The sequence below is a fragment of the Eschscholzia californica genome, unplaced genomic scaffold, assembly GCF_041429995.1.
Source record: "Eschscholzia californica isolate CP2 unplaced genomic scaffold, dmEscCali1.0.p SCAF_4, whole genome shotgun sequence".
Classification (NCBI taxonomy): Eukaryota; Viridiplantae; Streptophyta; class Magnoliopsida; order Ranunculales; family Papaveraceae; genus Eschscholzia; species Eschscholzia californica.
Window position 1 is genome coordinate 13,445,561 of NW_028238461.1, and position 22,556 is coordinate 13,468,116.

Sequence of the window (22,556 nt, forward strand, 5' to 3'; positions counted from 1 at the left end):
AGACTACACAAGCCGCCTCTTGGGACATTATTCCACTTGAACCACATGCGAGAAAAACAAGAGTTTCTCTCTTTACGTGACTGAACATGTGAGAGGAGAGAGAAACAAGGGATTCTCTCACAGGCGGTTCAAGTTGGAGTCCCACGAAGTAGGTTGAGTATACTTTTTGTAGATTTATCTCAAGTTTTCAGTATTAATGTCTATACACTTCTCTAAATCATCTAATTAACGTTAACACCACTTCAAGCGCACAAAGCGCTTTGGGCTCCAAAATCTAGGGGCCACATTTAAGAGAAATCTGATTTGAGGTGCCTTCAAAATTTTACGTGAGACCCATAACTTTGTAGAGGACAGGGCCACAACAATGTTTTCTTTTCTGGAAATAGGGTCACAATAATTTTGTTTTAATAAAAACAAAGAACGGGCCCCACAACAAAGTCTTTTTTATACTCTTGTCGTCTCTGCTTTCATCTGTTTCATACTATATCTCTCGCCACCTCTCTTTCTCTTACTCCCCTTCTATTTATACGCATAGACAACATAACTATTTTAACTAGTTTTATTTTTTCTTAACAAAAAAAAAACTAGTTTTATTTTGATTTATTTGATACATGCACAAATTATTATTATTGTTTTGATTTATTGTTATCACTTTAATCATTGACACTATTATAACCGTAATTTTTATTTTTATCATTTTTTAAAAGGTTGACTACGCAGTCATTATAGAATTCCTCAAACTACTTTATTTAGGGCAAATCCAGTGTATGGGGGCTAGGCTCCCAAAATTTAAATTAGGGAGCCCAGCCCCATACAAAGGCGCCCAACTCGGGAGCCCCAGGGCTGGGCTCCCGGTGGGGCTGGGAGCCTCATGCTTCCGGGCTCCCAAATGGAAGCCCGGGCCAGGGAGCCCACAACCCCAATTGTTACCGTTGGGGGTTTCCCAACGGTAACAAATGAGGTAGATCCCCTAAAAAGGGGATCAACCCCACTTAAATTTAATTTTTTTTAATTTTTTTTTCAATTGTTTTCTTTTAATCTTCTTAAAATGTTTTGAGCTACTTTGGAGTCTTATTTTTCCTCTTTTTTTTTGTGTGTGTGTATCTTTTTGAAATTATCTATCTCGGACAATATTACATTTCAATTTATAGTCGAAATCTAATAATTCATAGTCGAAATCTAGAATCAAAATTTCGCACACGTACCTCGCGCACGTACCTCGCGCACGTACATTATTTGGATTTGGGAGCCTCTGTTGGGAGTCTGACGTTGAAATTGAGACAAAATCCCGGGGCTCCCAAAATTCAGGGGCTCACAAAATTGTGAGCCCGGGCCCCACATTGGATTTGCCCTTATACTTTGATTACTCAAGTTCAATGAGCCATATATTTCACCTCTGATGGAAATTGAATTTGGGACTTCCAAGATTTTGGAGTACTTACCAATTGAGTTATCAATTGTCGACTATAAATTTTTGTTTTGGAAATTTAATAACAGACTCAAAATAATTATAATATAACAATACACATTTTATTTTCTTATGTAATTTGAACAACTCAAATTTGAACACTATTAATTTAATATGATGTTGTTGTTGTTACAAGCCTAGAAGTATAGAAAGTTAGATATTATGGACAAAATTAATTCTTACAAAAGAGATCAGGCAAATAGTTTGACTCATCTTTCTTGGCTTTGTCTATTTTCTCCTAAACCACTCTTAAACCTCCGTTATCATAACACTTTTAAGTTAAATTTTTTCTCTATGAATCTCGTTGAATCATCGAATCAAAAGTTCGACTAAAGACCGACTAGTACTCTCTTTGTATCAGAGGCGATTTTCAAGTAACTATTAGGGGGGGGGGGGGGTAGTGGTTCAGGACATTGGAGGACACTCAGAGACAAAATATTCCAGAGACATTTCAAGACATTTCGGGACATTTGTCCGTAGACAAAATGTCTTTATGGACATTTCAGGACATTTGATTCATAGACAAAATGTCTCAGAGACATTTCAAGACATTTGGTTCATGGACAAAATGTCCTGGGGACATTTCAACATATTGAATCCATGGACAAAATGTGTAGTGGATATTATTATTATTATTATTATTATTTATTATTATTATTAATTATTATTATTATTATTATTATTATTAATATTAATATTATTATTATTATTATCTCATCATTGAAGGATAATTGATAGACATTTATTATTTTAATATTATCATTATTGTCAAACCATATGAAATAATATATTTGTACTCATGTTTCAATAATATATTTTTCGACTTTTGTGGACATCTGTGGATATCTGAGGACATTGATGGCAGTTGGTAGACATTTTTTATTTTAATGTAATCATTATTGTCTAATCATACGAAATAAATTTGTCTACTACTTTGAAAATATATTTTTCGACTTTCGTAGACATCCGTGAATATCTGTGGACATTGATAGATATTTAGTTGATATTTATTATTTTTAATATTATTACTGTCTTACCATAAGAAATAAAAAAAATTAATTAATATTTCCAAATATATATTTTTCGACTTTCGTAGACATCTGTAGATATCTGTGGACATTGATGGACAATTGGTAAATATTTATTATTTAATATAGTTAAATATTAATATAATATAATATAATATAATATAATATAATATAATATAATATAATATAATATAATATAATATAATATAATATAATGTAATAATAATACAATAATATAGTAATATAATAATAAGATAATATTATAATAATATGATTTGATAATAATAATTATTTTTATTACCTTCCTTACTCAAATATATAATAATATAATAATAATAATAATAATAATAATAATAATAAGAATAATAATAATAATAATAGTAATAATGATAATAATACAATAATGTAGTTATAATATGATTTGGTAATAATAATTATTTTTATTATCATCCTTACTCAAATGTCCCCAAGTGTCTTCCATATTTTGAGAGACATTTTCTCTCCAAAAGCTCTCCAAATTTACACTAAAATGTCTCCAAATGTCCCCAAAAACAATTTGTCTTGAAATGTCCCTAATTTCGTGTCCCGAACGAATAACACAGACATTTGGAGACATTTGAAATGTCTCCAACCAATAACACGGACATTTGGGGACATTTGGAGACATTTGAAATGTCCCCAACCAATAACACAGACATTTGAGGACATTTCAAATGTCCCCAACCAATAACACGGACATTGGGGGACATGAAAATGTCCCCCAATGTCCCCAACCACTACCCCCCCTTAGATCGTCTGAGTCATGCTGCATCGTTATTAACACAAGTATCATGTTTAAATCCGACATTAGGTGTAAGGAAGATGTAGAAGTTCAATATACGGATTGCTTTAATGTGAAACAACATATGTGGGCCACATTCTTTAAATTCGCTTCGACCTCCGAAATCTCAGGACCTGCCCTGCTAATACTCTAGTATTATATTAAGGTATATATATATAAGGAATCTTCATTGCTCTTTCTTTAAGGACTTTAGAATACAAACCTGTGTAGGCAGGTTTGAACATTGTCAAATATTTTAACAAATGTTTTCGAACTTTTCATCAATTATTATGCAAAAGTTGGAATATTTTCTTTATTTATTTCGTGATAATTAATTTACATAGATATATGGATAGTCCAATTGCATTCTTAATCAATTAGTACGGATCAAGATTAGTTGTGAAAGATAATATTAAATTTAAGTGAATGATTGTTGATGACTTTAGTAGACATGTGTAAGAAAAGAGATCCATAGCGGTGGAGTTAAAATTGTATGGCGTGATATTTATTTTTCTCCAATTCCATTGTCTAAATAGGATTCGTCCTTTCAACAAAATATATATACATAGTTATGTGTATATAAATTATGCATCCAAATTTGAATTTTCACACCAAATAAGCCCAAAATTAAATTCTAAAATTTGACTCAAATCAATTAGACTCAAATCAATTAGACTCTAAGTCATATTTTAGGTTTGATCTTACATAAAGAATAAAGAGTACTTTACCCTCAATTGTACCTAGAAAATGTTTGAGTTGCCACAATTTTGGCGTGTCAAGTTGAAATCGGGCTCCGACGACCTTGTTCCACGACACTTTTTCGCTCATTATGAGTAGCGCAAAACCGATCTTTTGGATTGCATTTTCCGCTTGATTCGCACTAAAATTTTGGTGCTTTTATCACCATTGTACCTAACTAGTGTTCAACAAAAAAAAAGGTCTTTGGTACTTGGAAAAGCAACGTTTAGTAAAGACAGTGCATTAGATAGGGAGAGCATTTCTTATAGGATAGGGAGAGATAAACACTATTTTCTACAATATCCCAAAATTAAATGTTGTTCCTTCTCCTAAAACTCTGTTCGATCAAAGAGAAAAAACTCTCTTAAACTTTGTTCGACCAAAGAGAGAGAAACTCTTTTCTCTCTAAAATTATGTTCGATCAAAGAGTAAAATAGAGACATTGTTCGATCAAAGAGAGAGATAGAGATGTTGTTCGATCAAAGAGAGAGATAGAGATGTTGTTCGATCAAAGAGAGAGATAGAGATGTTATTCGATCAAAGAGAGGGATAGAGATGGAAACCCTAAATCCTAGATGACTAACACGACATTTATCTCCATAGAAGGGTCCATACCTCTTGTTATTGTTTGATTTCTCCATGGATTTTTAGGGCTTTAATCAGCACTGATTACGATATTTTTTGAAGAAATTTTGCTTGGCATAAATAAAAATTCATGAATGAAAATAGTAAAAAATTTCATCCAGCACCACTTAAAATTTCAATAAATTTCGTCCAGAGCGGATGAAAAAATAGACCAATTTCAGCCGAGTTGACGAAATTTGTTGTCTTTTTCACTCAACCCAATCGAAAATCCTTTACTGGAACAAAAACAACTTAAAAGTCTAAAAATGTTTGCTCAAACATAGAGGCAGACAAAATAATGATTTTTCTTTACCTGAGACACTTTATCTTCATTATATGTGTCTTTATTTAAGTCGATATCTTCGTTTAAGTCGATGCCCTCGTTTAAATCGATGTTTTCGTTCAAGTCGATGTCTTCGTTTAAGTCAAAGGGTTCTTCTTTTTTTACGTAGGTTGCCTCCTTCTTCATTAATGGTGGTTCCTTATCCATGAGATCTCGAGGCATCGTTAAAAGCTTGTAACTAAGACAATAATGATAGTAAACTTATGTATTTTGCAAGTTTTTTAATATTAATAGTGATGTTGATAGTAGTGATCGATGTTAGGGTTGAGTTGTTTACGTGAGACAAAACTGCAAGAGAACAAGATATTAAATCTATTGATAACTTTTATTCAAGTCCTTATATTTTGGCATTATATATTAAATGATCCTTATAACGCTCTCCTTAAACTAATTTGGTAAATGAAGAGCAATTACATAAATTGATCTTTCTAATGCACTGCCTATACCAGACATCGCTCTTCCTATACCAAGACCAATAAAAATAAAGTGTCCATCAACCAATCAAGAGCCCTTCACAAGCCAACCCCATTGATTTGTGATCACGTGGTCAACGGTCAAGATGATTGTGTTTCATTAGCCAACCAATCATATGGCTTATTTTGTTGACTCACATTGAAATTCGGTTATTAAGCCTGTCATCCAAGCGGGATATGCAGAATAAAACTGTACCAAATGTGTGAGTTGGAACTGTGAAATTGCTTCACTTCATCTTACTACTACTAATCAAGCAACTCTCATTCACTCTCTCTCTCTCTCTCTCTCTAAACTGTCTCTCTCTAAACTCTCTCTCTAAACCGTCTCTCTCTAAACTATTAATGCAGCTGAATTAGATCCGTGAACATTACTTCCACTCCTTCTCTTCTCACTTTCCTTCTCTCTGTTTTCTTGTTACTTATCAAATTATAAAGTTCAAACCTTTTTCTTCTAATTGAATTTTCCCTCCTCTGTCAGATCAAATCATTCTTCACTTATAATCTCTTCTACCCATTATTACAAATTCAAACTTAATTCCGAGATCACAATTTAATTTGAAAAATGGGGAGTTTTGAAGAGAAGGTAGTTGCTGTAATTATGGTTGGAGGTCCAACTAAAGGTACTATCTTCTGATTTCTGATTTCTGAATTTGATTTTTCTCCTTGATCCAATTAAAACCCAGTGATTTTTCTTATCAGATTTTGTTAAATTTTGGGTATTGATTTTGCAGGAACTCGTTTTAGACCATTATCATTGAATGTTCCAAAACCATTATTTCCAATTGCTGGTCAGCCAATGATTCATCATCCAATTTCAGCTTGTAAAAGGGTTTGATTCTCATTACCCAAGTTAGATTTCTGTTTTTTGAGTCAGATTTGATCATTTCTATAGTGATTATAGAGTGTGATTAAGTTGTTGATTTTGACCATTATAGATCCCAAATTTGGCACAAATTTATCTGGTTGGGTTTTATGAAGAAAGGGAATTCACACTTTATGTATCTTCTATCTCAATTGAACTTAAAATCCCAGTCAGGTAAGTTCTGGTATTTTGATTTTAGATTCAGAAAGATAATGGAAATACTACTAGTATTTTGAATAGTTAGATCTTAAGAATATCTTGTTTTTACTGATTATTAGGTATTTGAGAGAAGACAAGCCACATGGTTCAGCTGGTGGGCTTTATAATTTTAGAGATCTGATCATGGAAGATTCTCCTGTATGAATCTTCAACTTCCTTTCTATCTTGATATTCGTAAATTGTTACGAAATGTGGTTTTGATTGATAATATTCCAAGATCTCTTAAGAAATGTATTTTTGTTCGGTCATAAGACTTCTTTTTTCCATGTGGGACTTTGTTACACGCGCTCTACTCTCATATGTGGCGTTTTGTGAGTCTTACATTATCTTTGACTCTGATACCATATTAAGGGACTTTTTTTTTCCCGAGCATGGACTAGAGATCTGAATCGAGATTTAAATTGTTACGGGTTAGATTTCAGAATGTTTGTGTTTTAGTCTTGCCCGTGCTTCTGAGCCGTTTAGATGGCTGACTTGGGCTGATTTTGGGTCCATTGGAGTCGGAGATCAACTAAGATCGATTTAAGAGTTAATTGTTTGAAACAACCTAAAGTGATTGTTGTGTCTGCGATCAAAACAAGTCAGACTCAGACGAGTCGCATTCAGACAAATCAGAATCAGACAAATTAAACTCGAGCAGTAATAAACGAATACCACCTAATTTTGCAAGCATCCAACATAAGACCAACAATATGCCTAGATATTATTTCGTTGGTCATTCGAACTTCCCTTTCTCCATGTGGGACTATTCTCACAACTTTATAATTTCCACCTAATCTCATTTATTGATTTGGTTGTTATTTTGCTTTATCAGTCACATATCTTCTTGCTGAATTGTGATGTCTGCTCAAGCTTCCCATTGTCAGAAATGCTTGGTAAGTTTCAACTCTCATTATGAAGCTATGCTCTTTTAACCATATCTCAAGAACAGATGATATTTCAATTGACACACTTCTTAATAACTAATGTTTATAAGTCAAATTTCAGATGCCCATAGAAGATATGGTGGAATTGGAACGATTTTAGTGAGCAAGGTGAGTAGTCGATGCCTACAAGTGTTTGTTCTTGGCGAATATGTTTTGATTTTATCACTTCGCTCATGATTCTTGTGACTTCTCTTTTTGCAGGTTTCTGCCGAATCAGCAAGTGAGTTTGGTGAATTGGTGGCTGATCCAATCACCAACGAACTTCTTCACTACACAGAAAAACCCGAAACTTTTGTATGTAATAATGACCATAAATCATTAGCAAATACTTCAATCACATATTCCTTTTTATAGCTTATGTCTTCAATTCTACATTTTTCTCATCTCCACTTAATGTCTTATTCGGACGTCTTTTGTGTGGCCTGCAGGTAAGTGATCGAATAAACTGTGGTGTTTACATATTTACGCCTGATATTTTTGCTGCCATCGAGAATGTTTCGCTAAATCGGAAAGAAAGAGGTCGGTTACTGCCCCTAAGCTGATTTAAACTATTCGGTTAAGAGAGCAATCTTCTCTTATTGATTGGCGTATATGTTTAGGTTAATCCGTTTCGTTTCTAAAAAAGTACAAAAACATGTGGTTATCGAACTGAACTCTACTTCCGTATTTGTAGCTAATCTTCAACGAATGTCGAGCTTTGAGGCTCTTCAGTCTGCAACAAAGTATGATTCTTCTGCTTTTGAGCTTTTCAATATTTCTAAATCTTGTATGTCTTGATAATGTTACCATGTAGTATGGATTAGTTACCTTGGGTGTTGTTTTTTTTCTTTCAAATACTTGTGGGCCAAAAGTCTAACTTCAATTGCTTAGGTAAAACCTCCCTAAAGTGAGCTCTTAGATAGTTAGATACTTGATGATGAATGAAATTGACTTGAACTCCGACATAGAGTGAGTTGATTTGCCCAAACCCAAACATAAGCTCATTGTAACAACCCAAGCCTTAGAAATTATTGATAATGTTCCACTTCTGACACCCTAGTTCAAGCCCAATGGGTACAGGGTTTTGTTCTTCGTGAAGGCTCCACATGCCCACCAAAAAGTCTCTTCACTTGCTAAGCTTGAGCTCACCCCTGTAGCTCAGGTTCCAAACACTCTCCTAAGCTATGACACTGACAATTGTATAAAAAAATGGAGGGTTCAATCCCCATCTCACACAAACACATCTTCGAAAGAAAATCTTGTAACGGTCTTGCTGATGCTTTGAATTGATTGAGTTATGTTACTTCGACAGGGTGATTCCTACAGATTTTGTAAGATTGGATCAAGATATTCTATCACCTCTTGCTGGGAAGAAGCAACTTTATACGTACGAAACACTAGATTTCTGGGAACAGATCAAAACTCCGGGGTAAGCCAACTTTATTTCAATCTTTTTTTTATCTATCTCTTCGTTTCAAATGTACTTTATATCTTATAATACCTTTTGAACTTCTGTTTGGTTACAGAATTTCTTTGAAGTGTTCTTCTTTATATCTTGCACAATTTCGGCATATGTCTCCTCATCTTCTGGCGAGTGGGGATGGCACGAAAGGTGCTTCCATTAAAGGTGATGTTTATATTCATCCATCAGCAAAAGTACATCCAACTGCAAAGGTTTGGTTTCATTTTGACAACAACTTCTAGTTATGATATTAAGCCACACTGTGTTCCATTTCGACGTGATCAAATCCATTATTTGTCGGAACAGATTGGACCGAATGTCTCAATTTCTGCAAATGCTCGGGTTGGAGCAGGTGTGAGGCTCATAAATTGCATCATCTTAGATGACGTTGAGATTAAGGTACGGAAATGACTTCACGGATATGAAGTTCAAATAACTTGTCTGTTTAAGGTCGATTTTCATGTCTCTTACTATCTTATGACAGGAAAATGCAATTGTTGTATATTCCATTGTGGGTTGGAAGTCGTCTATCGGGAGGTGGTCACGTGTCCAGGCAAAGCTTTCATCTCTTGTTTCTTCTTTCTTTTTGTATCATCTTCACCAATGAATTAGAGAAAAAAAATGAAAATGAACACTAAATATCGGATTTTCAGTCACATTTTAGTATCAAGATATGGGCTAGATTCTCTATCCTTGATCTTACTTCATGACTAGAAGAACTCCACATAAGCAAAAAAAGAAGACTGGTGAATCTAGGGAGTTCATTGGGAGCTCGAATTCAAAATCAAACAAATTTTGATACCCATAACACAAATGCTGAATATCGTTCTTCCCTAGTCACTAGGAAATAACATTACATCTTTACTATTGTTTCAGGCTGTAGGAGACTATAATTCGAAACTTGGGGTTACCATTCTCGGTAAGTTATTCTACTGTCATCTCTCTTTTGCCATTTCGAAGATGGGAATTCGAAAAACCAGGAACAAGTTATTGACAGAATGGTGTTTTCTGATGCAGGAGAAGATGTGAATGTTGAAGACGAAGTTGTCGTCATTAACAGTGTTATTCTTCCACATAAAACCCTAAATGTCAGTGTGCAGGAAGAAATCATTCTATGACCAAAAAGTTAAATAAGTTTATCCCCACGGAGTGCAAGTCTTTCATTTTCTGCATTATTCCTACTGCTTGTAATGTATCAAACTTCAACAATGGCAATCAGTTCTACCCCAAATTTGCAGGGTTTTGCTTCGAAGATTGCTCCTTTGTATATGTATATGTAATATGTTGTATTTGAGTGTGAAAACAGATTATTCGATAAATAAAAAGTAATTTCGGTTGTTCTTCCTAGTTATCTTGCAATTTTAAAACCATCATACTTAATCAGACTCACATGAGTCTGACATGTCTGACTCTGAGTCATCTGAGTCTGACCTGTTTTTGTCGTGAGCATTATAGTCATTTCAAACAATGTGCTCTTAAGTCAAAATTTATTTAATGTCTGACTCGAATAGACTCTAGACCATCAAACGAGTCAGATAAAACAAAAACGACCTGAAATCCAAATCGAGTCGATTCACATCTCGAGTGAGATTTCATACTCGACAAGGATAAAAAGGAACATCTCGGCTCTGACAGACATCATACTCGGCAGATTTTCCTTACTTTCCCTTAAGATCATGATCATTTCTAGGTCAACATTTTAAGAGAAACATAAACATCAAGGGGAACTATCCTGATTGCATTTCACCATAAGAAAATGTACATTTGTTACAACAAGATGATAACAACATTGAAATAAAATGGTACAATATACTTACGAAATCTGCTGAAGACTAGCCACTAATATCAGAACTCTCCCACCAAAAGATTGCATCAATGGCCTGTTACATTTTGACAAAGTATTGTAGATGACAAAAGTTACTGTAGTTTGTGTTTTTTCCTCTCTTCGTTGCGGAAAATGAACATCACATTACTAGCTTATAATTGGGTAATCTTCGATTTCAATCTATGTTCATCGATGGGGTCTCAAGTCGAGTTTGTAAGCTTGAATTTCCATGGGGGATATGAGTATATGTCCCTCTCTAGCGGCATCTCCCGACTGCTCGATATACCCAAGTAACTCCGAGTCATCATGTAAGAGATTTAAGGACGTCGATTTCACATTCAGTACTTCAAAATCCTTGAACATATCAAACATATTAATAGGCTCGTCGATAATACTTTTGCACTGAGACCCGCCTTTCCAACTATACGCCGAGTCTATTTGTTGCTTCCTTAATATCAAAGCAAATCTAGAGTCTTGTAGTGGTTGCTGAGCCTGAGAGTATTTCAAGAGATTTGGAACCTTCAAACCCACAATATGCAAATCACATGGGAAGGGAGCTGTCAATGGAGAGAGAGATTTCGGGGTTGAACGTTTAGACACGTCTTGTGGTTTTTTGGCCACGAAAATGTGTAATGGGTAATTCAAGCTAGTTCCGATTCGATGAGAGAGAAGAGATGGGTTCAAGTTCAACGGTAGGGAAGTAGAAACAGGATGTAAAGTCGAGATACTGGATTCGAAGAGGATGTGGAATACCATGTCCATTGGTCTGTTATCTTTCACTCCTTGACCAAGACCACGACCATCATCTTTGACTAGCCGACGATCCAGCATAATTTCTAGCCACCCGTCTTTAAGACTTGCTACTCCTAATGACTGCCGAGAATGGACAGACAACCGGGTACCCAATGAACTCTGCATAAATGAAAGGGAAGGCATTGGATAGTAGTTTCCCTGAAGAGGAATCTTATCATATGTCTCTCTTCGACTCATCTGAAAGCCATTCAAATCCGAATAAAAAATTCTTTTGTTATCGAGATCTGTCTTGTATCTAGCAATCAGTTCCTTGTCATTGAAGTCCTCCCCTAGAAGCTCAACGTGGTATTCCTTCTCAATGACAAACTCCTGGATAGTGTTATCTCCGTTGTAAATACGTGTACTGAGAGAAATAGGGCTTTTATCCCATGTTGTATTTGGATAACAGTGAACTTCTTGCATTAGAGAACCCTCTGAGACCACCATTACCGAACCAGCTTGAATAATAGATTGAGCTTCGCCATTTGGTTTAAACAAATAAGCTCCACTTCCTGAACTAGAATACATTCCTATTTCTTCACCCACAACTGTTTCAATTCCGTCCTCATTCCTCACTTTCTGCAATAAGCCGTGATGAACGTCAAAGGTGAGCGCTTGATGTTTGTTACTGATTTTGGTTATACTTCCTTCCAGTTTAGAACAATCGTAAGGAGTCGGACAAGGTAATTGATCCATGGATATTTTCAGCTTTGCTGGTTTTGCTTTTTCACATTTAGCATACCCATGGACAATATAATAGGTTTGTAAACCTAAGGGAGGAATAGAAGCTTGCCAAAAGAGTCGATGCTTCCCAGTGAAAATTTTGTCTTTATCGTGACCCAACTCTGGTGAAACTTGGCTTCGCACGCACACCCTTTTTGGGCCTAATACGGATACGTCTGGCCTATTGACAATTACCATAACAATTTCATCTCTTGTGTGTTCTAGTGGATTAAACAGAACAATTGTATATGCACTTCGATCGGGAACATTTATGACTCTATGCACCGGTTGAACATTATACCTCGATCTTACCAGCTCCGGCTCAAAAATAGATGGGTTTTGATCCGATTTCTCGTGCTGGAATCCTAGTAGTACTTCAATACCCTTCGACATTAAAACCTGCAAATCTTGTACAGAAATATGCATTCGAGTTCCATAATCCTCAACAACCTCGTCTTTAGCAGTACCAGTTACTCCATCGTGATGCTGAAAAAGGGCTAGATTTCTTCTGGCAGCTGCTAACTTATACGAGAAACTAGTCGGCAACTTCTCACATGATGGTTTTTGGCAATATCCTAGTAATAAAGCGATCATCATTTCTGATGCACGAAGAGTTTGTTCCAGTACTCGATCAACTGCTTTAAAGAAAGGCCTAGAAACATAGTAACCACTCCAATAATCCTGTTTTCGATCTGAATAGGTAAAGAAATCACCTGATAAAGATGGGAACCCCTCTAAATGGCCAGAACCGACCTCACCCGGGCGAGAATAATTTACCCTTTCCGCCTCATCACGTAGAGCTCGGAAATAGTCTTCCAGAGTACCAAATTTAGCTTCAACTTTCAGATCTTCATTTGAATTCATATAATCAAATAATAGTTGGTAATTTCTAAATTGAGCTTCTGCTTCATCTATGTTAATATAACGAAAATCGTCTCCTAAAGGTACAAGTAATGTGTTTGTTCTATATAGTGTTGATTTCTTCCTGTATTGATCTAGTAGTTTTAATGCTCGATCCTGCAAATTATCTTGATCCGTCTCAACTGGGTATTTTCCCCAAGGACAAAGCTCATAAATAAAAGTACGCATTCGAGCAAAGTCAAATTGACAACAAATAGCAGGATCAGGTCCACAAGAGTGTGAAATATCATAGGAGTAGAAAGGCATCATATGAACAAAAATATCAGTATTTTCCTCTGAATCCCAACTCTGTCGCCAAATATATTCCAAATTTTTCTGAAAAGCTAGTTCCTTCTTAAGTTCATAATGGGTTCTTTGTATAACCATGTTTTGAAAACCCATACGTCTTAGCAGATACGCCATGGTAGGAGAGTAACCAAATGGATCTATTGCCCAAGCATTTCTTGGGACGACCCCAATTGTGCTGTTTAACCACATGTTTCCTTCTGTCATCTGATACATCAAACGGCTATTGATCAAAGTGGAATTCTAGCAGTACACAAGGTTTCAAAATACGTTTTCACGTTATTTTGCTAAAGACCATGACATCAATTATGTAAAAAACATAGCATAACAAGTTATTCTACTTTACTACCATAGTATAAAGTCTGAAATGTTGCCAAACAACTCAAAAATAACAGTGAAAAGTTTACTACCATAGTATAACAAGTCCTCTTAGCCTAAAATACGTCTGTCTTTTTAATGGCCTAAAATACGTACGCCTCGAGGCACCTCGAGACCGCCTCGCCTCGATGCGCGCCTCGAGGAGTACGCCTCGCCAGTTTTTTCAAACATTGGCAGTATATAAACCTTAAAACCCGGACTATACCCAGCCCTTCTTGGTTCAAAAACAATTTGGGTTTAGGCATTTAGCTATGTCATATATAAAGAACAAAGGTCCAGTCTCCAAAAGTAACCAATATGAGAAATGCCTAAAATACATATAGAGAAAGTGGGTAGTAATTATGATGTAAAACAAAGTTCTTCTTTAATACCTGCTCAATGATGCCAAAATAATGGGAATTGGCCTGCAAAAGAAAAGGAAAGAACGTTATTAATAAGAACTGCTTCATGATATTTGAGAAAATATAGTTCGATAAAAGACTTAAGTATTTCGGATGCATGGGGTCGGATTAACAAATGTATCGGCTGTTACTCAACTACTCAAGACCCAAATACAGTGTCAAACCAGATAGGCATTCCAGTGATGAGTTCTATTACACAGACCAATCTGTAAATTAGATCACATGAATTCGGCAAGATAAGTTGTGAATAGTTTCACACCTTATTTAAAGTAAACTCAAAGTTTCTATGGGCCAAGTAGCAGCCAGTCCTGTGACAGCACTCTCAAATGTAAGTATCGGAATCTTGTTGAATTTGCAAAAATTATCCGATACCAAGCAGAGCTAAAGATTGTTACCTCGTCATTCATCACCCAACCACCTCCAACGATTTCCAGTTGTCCGTTCTTTACCAAATTGATGAGCAATTCTCTTTTAGTCGTGGAAGAATCTCTCCACCATTTCTCCAAAAATGATATCTCCTCCCATATAAACTTGCGACGACCATCCTACAAAATCCAAATTCTAACAAGCCTTAGAACTTTAGAAGCCAATCAAAAGCATCCCACTAAATTGACATCCAAAGTAACACTAATCGATAGGTAAATATCTAAAACATCTTGCTCTTCTCAATCTGCCATGAACAAACAACAACAACAAAATGGTTCCTACTTCTTTCTTAATCCGTGTTCATGTAAACCATTAAAAAGCCAAAAAAACATCAACTAAAAAAAAGTTGGAGGAAGCCTAAAAATGATAACTTCATTCGAAAAAAATGCATCATAGAATGACAAATGTGTGAGAATAGTCCCACATGGGAAAAGAGAAATTTAGCAATCACGTATATAATATCTAGGTCATCTCTACTCATAACCAATTGGTTTTGAGTTGCATGACCACAAACTTAACATGGTAACATACTAGGCGCACAGTTGACACGTGTTAGCTAAAATGTCATATATGAGGGGGGCGAGGATAACCTGGCAACCAAGTATATATGAGCAACTCCAACCCAAGGTGGTTGAGGCCTTGGCCCCTTGGGTCCAATCAGGGGCGCTTGGGGTTGAGCGGGGTTCAACTGAAGCTCAGCCACAAGCAGCCCTTAGTCTACTCTTAATTTGGAGTCGACTGAGGGTTTCCCCACATGACCATTGGGGTTCCAACCCATAATTTTTAGAAAAAAAAATTGAATTTCAAAAAGAAAATAGTTCAAACACGTGTTTCACACATACACAAAATCACACACAGTTTTCACACACCCACACACGTGATTGGACTTGCTCTGATATCTAGGTCCTCTCCACTCACAGTCAATTGTTTTTTGGATTGGAAGACCACAAACTTAATAGAATGAAGAATCAAACTAACCCAAATACGAAAAAAATGGAAAATTTAATCTAATATCACAAAATCCAACAAAAATAAGCTCTAAAAACAACTTATAGTTACCCAAATTGAAGCTCAATTTCACCTTAGAAAGGCTCTCAACAATTGTATCCAATATATGGCGAGATTTTTGTTCATAATACTCATCAACAGTCATTCTCCATCCAGGATCATTATGTGAATGTGGAACAACAAAAACCTTTAATTTCTCAGTATCCCATTCATTTCCATTATACCCAACTTTCCATCCTTGTTCCCATGGACTACCTTCATTAACATCTAAGAATTGAATCTTATCATACAGATCTTTAGTAGTGATATCAACAGTAGCTGAAGAAGCAATATTAGGAAACAAAATGGGTTTTCTGTTAAAGGGTTTTCTGGGTTTGTGAAATGGAGAATGTTTGTGATTAGAGTGAGAAGAAAGTGGGTTTGGGATACCAATAAGAAAGAACACTAAGATGAAGAAAAGGAGAGAGATAATGAGAGATATGATGAATAAGTTTGGGAATAAGATGAAATCTAAGAGTGATGTTTTACGGCGAGATTTGCGGGGTAATTTGGGTTTTGAGTTTAGTGGTGAAAGAAAAGAGTTGGGTAACCACCCACTTCTCCGATTGTTGCCTGTGTTGGATGAGAAGAATGCCATTGGAAGATGAGAGAGAAAGTTAGAGAAAGAGAGAGAGAGAGAGAGAGGGGGAACCTTTTCTAGTGTCAACTGTCAACTTCTGTCTTCGAGTAGAAAGTCTTCCCCTCGTGTGAGGCAGACAGGCTGCTTATGGCGGCACGTGCTCAATCCAGGCAAAGCGGCTAAAAGCACCCGCCCAAAGTGCTGTAGGCACCCGGATTGCACATGGGACATCTCTATGTGTGCTTTGACCGTGTGCTTACCGGAGTTTGGACGGGTACTTTTAGCCACACCCTAAGTAGAAGGGTGGTTAGGACTCAATGTAACTCAATGTAAAAGGTTGTAGGGAGCAGTTAATAGCACCCGCTAAAAGTGTTGTTAGCCCCCACCTTCTGTAGGCACCCGTAAGCCTGTCAATGGATATCCGAATATTCGACATCCGATCCGCATCCGTATTCGAATTTTAAAAAAATATTCGAAATTTCGGTTTCGGATACGGATTCGAATATTTCTTATCGGATACGGATACACTCATATTCGATCCGATAAATATCCGTATCCTATAAGTAATATAAAAAATTAATAAAAATTTAAATTTATTCATAATTATATGTAAAATGTATGGTCGAGATTTATTATTTAGATCTAATGGTTAAAAATTCAAAGAAAATATTTGAAATTTTGTTAAAGTTTCGGATATCGGATATTATCCGATATCCGTTAATATTATCGGATTCGGATATTGATTTTTAATATCCGTCGGATAATTATCGGATTCGGATATTCGGATAGCTTATCGGATTCGGATACGGATATGCCTATATCCGATCCGATAAGCTACCGTTTACAGGCATAGGCACCCGGTACAGACCGGGTGCCTACTAAGGAGGCACCCTTCCGGCTCCCTCCCCCCTCCCGTTTTTTTTATTTTTCATTTTTCCCTTTCTTTTCTTGTGCTTGTTCGTGTCCTTTTTTTTCTTCTTCTTCATCTCTTTTCCTTCTTTGAATCATAATCAACATTTGTTCATGGGACAAATCTTGTTTTTAAACCCATCATCGTCAATCAACAATGAAGAATTAGAGAGATAAAAAACCTAGTTTTAGAGAGAGAAATAGAGTAAATTATTATGGGAAGAACTTTGATTTCAAACCAATCTTAATCTATGATGAGGCGTTAGAGAGAGGAAGAACCTTGATCCAAAACCACCATTAACAATACTCCCGGGAAATGGTCAATCTGGTTCCATTCGAAGTGGTTAGTCTGAAACCATCCGGAGGGTCAGTCTGAAACCATCCGGAGTGGTCAGTCTGAATATTCCAAAATCACTATTAAAAGTACTCCTGGGAACCCTAATCACGAGCTGGTCTCACACCAGTCATTCTGAGTGGCCAGTCCAAAACCATTCGAAGTGGTCAGTCCGAAACCATTCGGAGTGGTCTGTCTGATCCATTCGGATGGGTCGATCCGTATACAAAATTTCAGCGGGTGCCAACAGATGTTTGTGGTCAAAAAAATTGACCTTGATCAATCTCCACCACCAGGGGCTAACAGTATTTTTAATGGGTGATTTTAGCGCCGCTCCCAAGGTTGTAATAGTCTCACATCGCTCAAAAGAACATCTCGCACTGAGTTATGTGAGATTAAATGAGGTCAGATCAAGTTCAGTAAGTGAGGAGGCGGATCGACGTGGACTCGTTGAGCTTTTTATTACAAAGCAACTAATCTTCCCCTAAAGTTGGGATATGAGTAGCAAAAATAGCCATAACATATGTACCTAATGGAGTTTGGGGCGAGATGTGTACTATTTGAGAGAGGTCACATCCCACATTGCCTAAGGTATGCGTCCAAAATCTGGGTTTGAGGTGTATACTCAAACTTATAGGAAGTGTCGAGATCTTTCGAGTAGGGTAGTTTATTGAGTCTCTATCACGAATGAAGTCATCTAATTATTTTGTTCTACCTGAATTGAAAAAACAAAAATAATATTGGTAACTGATTAATGGAGATCTCAATAGTATTTTAACACCATTGCATTTGATAAGTTTCTTTACTTTTTAGAAATGACACTTTACTTTTGTCTAGATAAATGTAAATCGCCTCAAGAGTATAATTTTGCAAATGAAGATATGAGTTGTCATTATAGTACTAGTAATTTGATTTAATTTTTTTTTATGATACTTAAATGTAAGATATTTTGTCAGTCTCAATATCGTTCTGTATTTTGTTGAGTTTCATCTTTTAGTTAAAGAATAGAGGTACCTCAAGTAGATAAAGAATTGATTAGTAAACTAAATCACAAACATAATCTAATTTTTGATCAATTATTCAAACTCAGAGCTATGACTGAGAATTTGAGGGTCCTGGACGAAATTTAATTGCGGGCATTTCGTACAAAAATAAATTACGCGCAAAAAACTGAACAAACTGTAAGATGATGAAAATCATAGATGATTCACATGTGTATTTATGTATTATTACTTTTTTGTGAAAAAAAAACACTTAGATTTCTATTTCTTAAATAACACTTCAAATATTATCAAAATACACCTAAAATAACAAAATGATTAAGACAAAGTGTAGTGGAGCAAAAATAAAGATTGATTTAGCAATTATATTCTCATCCAAAAAAAACTTCAAAACATGTGGCACACAGGACTCAAAACCGAGTCAATTGCATGGACACCCATCACCCTTCCGAGTAGAGGTAATAGTCATTACACGATTAAGTAGGTATTGTATATTATACAATAGTTACTTGTGGCCCTTTTGAGGTGGAGGCCCAAGGCGAACGTCCTTTAAACTACACTAATATAAGATCTGATGGTTCATAATACTCTGAACACAAAGGTAAATTTTGCAATTTTATGTCGTCTGCATCTTGTAAAAGAAAAAAAAGGTAAATTCTCCTTGAGATGAGTGGAAATATCGCAGTTATAAAACGTAATTACATAAACAATAATAGAAAACTTAAAAAAAAATCACTCTAGACGTAAGCGAAAATCACAATTTTTATTTTTGGATGGGAGATTTGCTGTTTGGACCCCCTTTCCTATAATCGACTTGCTGTTTGGACTCCCTTTTTCCAGTGTTGCACTTTGGACTCCCTTTTGACGGAATCACATGAGAATAGAGGGGTTGGGCAAAAGGCCCAAAATCAGCCCAACAATATGTATCAGGCCCACTGCAGATAAAGAATGAGGGGCAGGTCCAAAAAAGTCAGGCTAGGGGTGGAATTTCCGAAACACCCTTCTTCTTTTTGAAATTTACGAAACGACCATTGAAAAATTCCCGGGAAACTCGAAAATTTCTGACAAGTAATCTGACACGCCTCCCATCAGACTGTGTACTTTCCATAAATTCACAAAATTGCCATCGAAAAATTCCCGGGAAATTCGAATTTTTTAGGAAAATAGTCTGACGCACCTGACATTAAACCTTGTACTTTCCATGAATTTACAGAATTGCCATTACAAAATTTACCAACTTGCCATTTTCGTTCTTTTTTCCAGATTTATTTCTTATTTCTTATTTATTTTCTCCCACACATATTTCTCTCTCCAATCTCAACAAATTTCGTTCTTTTTTTCCAGATTTATTTCTGATCTCTTTCCAATCTCAACAAATTTCTTCATTTTTGGTAGTATTTCATTGATTTGTATAAAGAAATTTTCTTGTGTACCGGGAACTATTTAGTGTACTGGTCATTTTTTAGATATGTACTACACATTTTTGTACTGGGAATTTTCTTGTGTACCGGGAATTGTTCTGTGTACAAGCCATTTGGTTATGTACTAGAAATTTTTGTAGTGGGAATTTTCTTGTGTACCGGGAATTGTTCTGTGTACTCGTCATTTGGTTATGCACTAGACATTTTTGTACTGGGGAATTTTCTTGTGCACCGGGAATTGTTCTATGTACTGGTCACTTTTGAACTGGGAATTTTCTCGTCATTTTTGTACTGGACACTTTTGAACTGGGAATTTTCTCCTGTACCGGAAATGGTTCTGTGCACTGGACATTTGGTTATGTACTTTGATGTTTTTAGAGATGAAGAAGATAAAATGTGAAACAAATAAGAGTGATGAAGAAGAAAAATAAGAACATAAAACTTTTAGAGAGAGAGACAGAAAACTTTGATGTTTATAGAGATTGAAAGAGATGAAGAAGATAAAATGTGAAACAAAATAAGAATGATGAACACCCAAAAATGAGAACATAAAGCTTTTAGAGAGAGTAAGAACAGAAAATTGATGTTTTTAGAGATTGAAAGAGATGAAGAAAATAAAATGTGAAACAAAAAAGAATGATGGACATCCAAAAATAAGAAAATAAAACTTTTAGAGAGAGAAAGAAAAGAAAATTTATGTTTTTAGAGATTGAAAGAGATGAAGAAGATAAAATGTGAAAAACAAAATAAGAATGATGAAAAGAAGATTTTTGGATGTATAAATAAGAAGAAAGAAGGAGTTGAAAAAAATATAATGGGAGGGATCCAAAAAAATTGGCTGAAATTTCGTCAAAAAATGGCGCCATTTTTGAATTTTCAGAAAATCTGAATGTTTCTCTGACATGACGTCATGTACGGGGAATTAATTGATTCGCTGTCGTCCGTCATATTGTCAGAAAACACAGAAATTTCCCGTGGAAGGGTAAAAGAGGGATAAATAAAATAAAAACCAGAAAACTGTGAGCTGTCCTGACAATTTGGACTGGGTTCTAATTTTTTTTTGGGCTGGGGGTAATACTTATTTACCCTCCATTTTTTGGGCCTCTCCCTCAAAAATCCATGAGAATATTCCTTCTCCAAAGTTATGATTAAAAAAATTCTTAACCTACCCTTACAAACAGTTTGGAACCCACTTGCACTTGCTTTCTCTCTAGATTACTTTCTCCCTCTAAAACCTTGCCTGGCTCTTTACTCGCCATTGGAACGAAAAAAAACAGAGGTAATGAAACGAGTAAAGCATTCCAAAACCCATTTCTTGTCCCAATCTTCTTCCTCTTCCTTGATCATCCAAATAGATAAGAGCCCAAGGGAATAGAGAGAGAAACAGAAACATAAATAGATAAGAGCCCAAGGGAATAGAAAGAGAAACAACAAGAAAGAAAGGAAGCTTGAAGAGTGAAGAAAAGAAAATAGTATCTGTCTCGAATAATTAAAGAAACCATTTGAAAGAATTCTTTCTCTCTGTATCTAATCTTTTTTTTTTTGTTGAACTCTCTCTGTATCTAATCTTATTAAATGAACCAACAAAAATGGATGTATTTGGGGAAAGAATTCCAAGTCCAAATTGAATAAAGTTTTCAAGAATTCTCTCTCTGTATCTAACCATATTAAATGACATATACTATCAAAATTGTTGGTAGTGAAGATCTGACTACGATGTTAGAAAGCTACGTGTATCCAATCACTCAACTTTGCTGGGAATCTGAAGGAAAATTTTTCAAGAAGGAAAAGAGGGGAAAAATGGAACCCTCGTTTCGATCTTAGAGAGAGAAACAAAATTCAGAAAATAATCTCTTCATTTCTTATGTAAGATCAATTTCCTCTCAATCCCATAATTTTTTCTGAATTTTATTGTATTTGTAGTTTGAAATTCTATCAAATCTACCGAATGGGTAAAGATTGATCATCTAGTACTTTCTCTCTCTTAATTCAATTTGAATTCCGATTGCTTAGAGATTTAAGTGATGGAGTGGTTATTTTTGAAACTAGAATTGACCGATTTGATGAAGAAAACTTGGGTTTAATTTGAATTTTAGTTTCTACTTCTTTCCCAGTTTTGCTAGGGTTTCGAAATTTATGTGTTAGTTAATTGGTTGAGAATTTACTAGCCATGGATGAAAACAAAGATGAAGCTTTGAAATGTTTGAAAATTGGGAAAGAAGCAATAAAAATTGGAGATCGTAATCGTGCCCAAAAGTTTATCACCAAAGGGCGTCGACTTGATCCAAGTCTTTATGTTGATGATCTATTATCTACTTTAGAAAGAGAAACTGATGAATCTGGGTTTCCTAATTCAACATCAAACGGTAACAAATCTTCCTCTTCAGCTAGGGCAACGAGTAATCCATCTCTTAAACATAGGATTCCTTCTACTTAATCATCATCATCTTCTTCTTATTGGAAGACTTGTACTGAGGAACAGATTTTTCCATTGTTAGAACGATAAGAAAGCAAAAGGATGAAAATAGAACAAGTTTACAATCTTCTTTTCTTTAGAATTCAAATATTTGT

At 35.5% G+C, this 22,556-nt stretch overlaps 2 protein-coding genes across 2 annotated transcripts; one reads left to right on the top strand and one right to left on the bottom strand.

Moving 5' to 3' along the window:
• The first annotated feature begins 5,778 nt into the window (after window positions 1–5,778).
• LOC147542897 (uncharacterized) lies at window positions 5,779–10,289 on the top strand. The gene is made up of 16 exons (XM_086633427.1): window positions 5,779–5,896; window positions 5,964–6,114; window positions 6,226–6,323; window positions 6,430–6,530; window positions 6,635–6,713; window positions 7,390–7,450; window positions 7,563–7,609; window positions 7,703–7,795; window positions 7,930–8,020; window positions 8,175–8,223; window positions 8,793–8,909; window positions 9,007–9,154; window positions 9,249–9,341; window positions 9,427–9,495; window positions 9,819–9,861; window positions 9,960–10,289. The coding sequence occupies exons 2-16, from the start codon at window positions 6,057–6,059 to the stop codon at window positions 10,058–10,060; spliced, it is 1,248 nt and encodes a 415-aa protein (XP_086489553.1). The 5' UTR covers window positions 5,779–5,896; window positions 5,964–6,056; the 3' UTR covers window positions 10,061–10,289.
• Window positions 10,290–10,659: 370 nt separating this feature from the next.
• On the bottom strand, window positions 10,660–16,493 carry LOC147542898 (alpha-mannosidase 2-like). The gene is made up of 4 exons (XM_086633426.1): window positions 15,775–16,493; window positions 14,663–14,812; window positions 14,238–14,270; window positions 10,660–13,695 (listed from the first exon to the last, which is right to left on the bottom strand). Exons 1-4 carry the CDS (start codon window positions 16,336–16,338, stop codon window positions 10,954–10,956), a joined length of 3,489 nt encoding a protein of 1,162 aa, XP_086489552.1. The 5' UTR covers window positions 16,339–16,493; the 3' UTR covers window positions 10,660–10,953.
• Window positions 16,494–22,556: the final 6,063 nt, after the last annotated feature.

Coding starts and splice junctions, on each gene's coding strand:
- LOC147542897 (XM_086633427.1), top strand. CDS start 6,057: ATGGGGAGTTTTGAAGAGAAGGTAGTTGCTGTAATTATGGTTGGAGGT. Junction 6,714..7,389: donor TGATCATGGAAGATTCTCCT/GTATGAATCTTC, acceptor TTGCTTTATCAG/TCACATATCTTCTTGCTGAA. Junction 7,451..7,562: donor CCCATTGTCAGAAATGCTTG/GTAAGTTTCAAC, acceptor GTCAAATTTCAG/ATGCCCATAGAAGATATGGT.
- LOC147542898 (XM_086633426.1), bottom strand. CDS start 16,338: ATGGCATTCTTCTCATCCAACACAGGCAACAATCGGAGAAGTGGGTGG. Junction 14,271..14,662: donor GTTGGGTGATGAATGACGAG/GTAACAATCTTT, acceptor TTTCTTTTGCAG/GCCAATTCCCATTATTTTGG. Junction 13,696..14,237: donor ATTTTGGCATCATTGAGCAG/GTATTAAAGAAG, acceptor TTGATGTATCAG/ATGACAGAAGGAAACATGTG.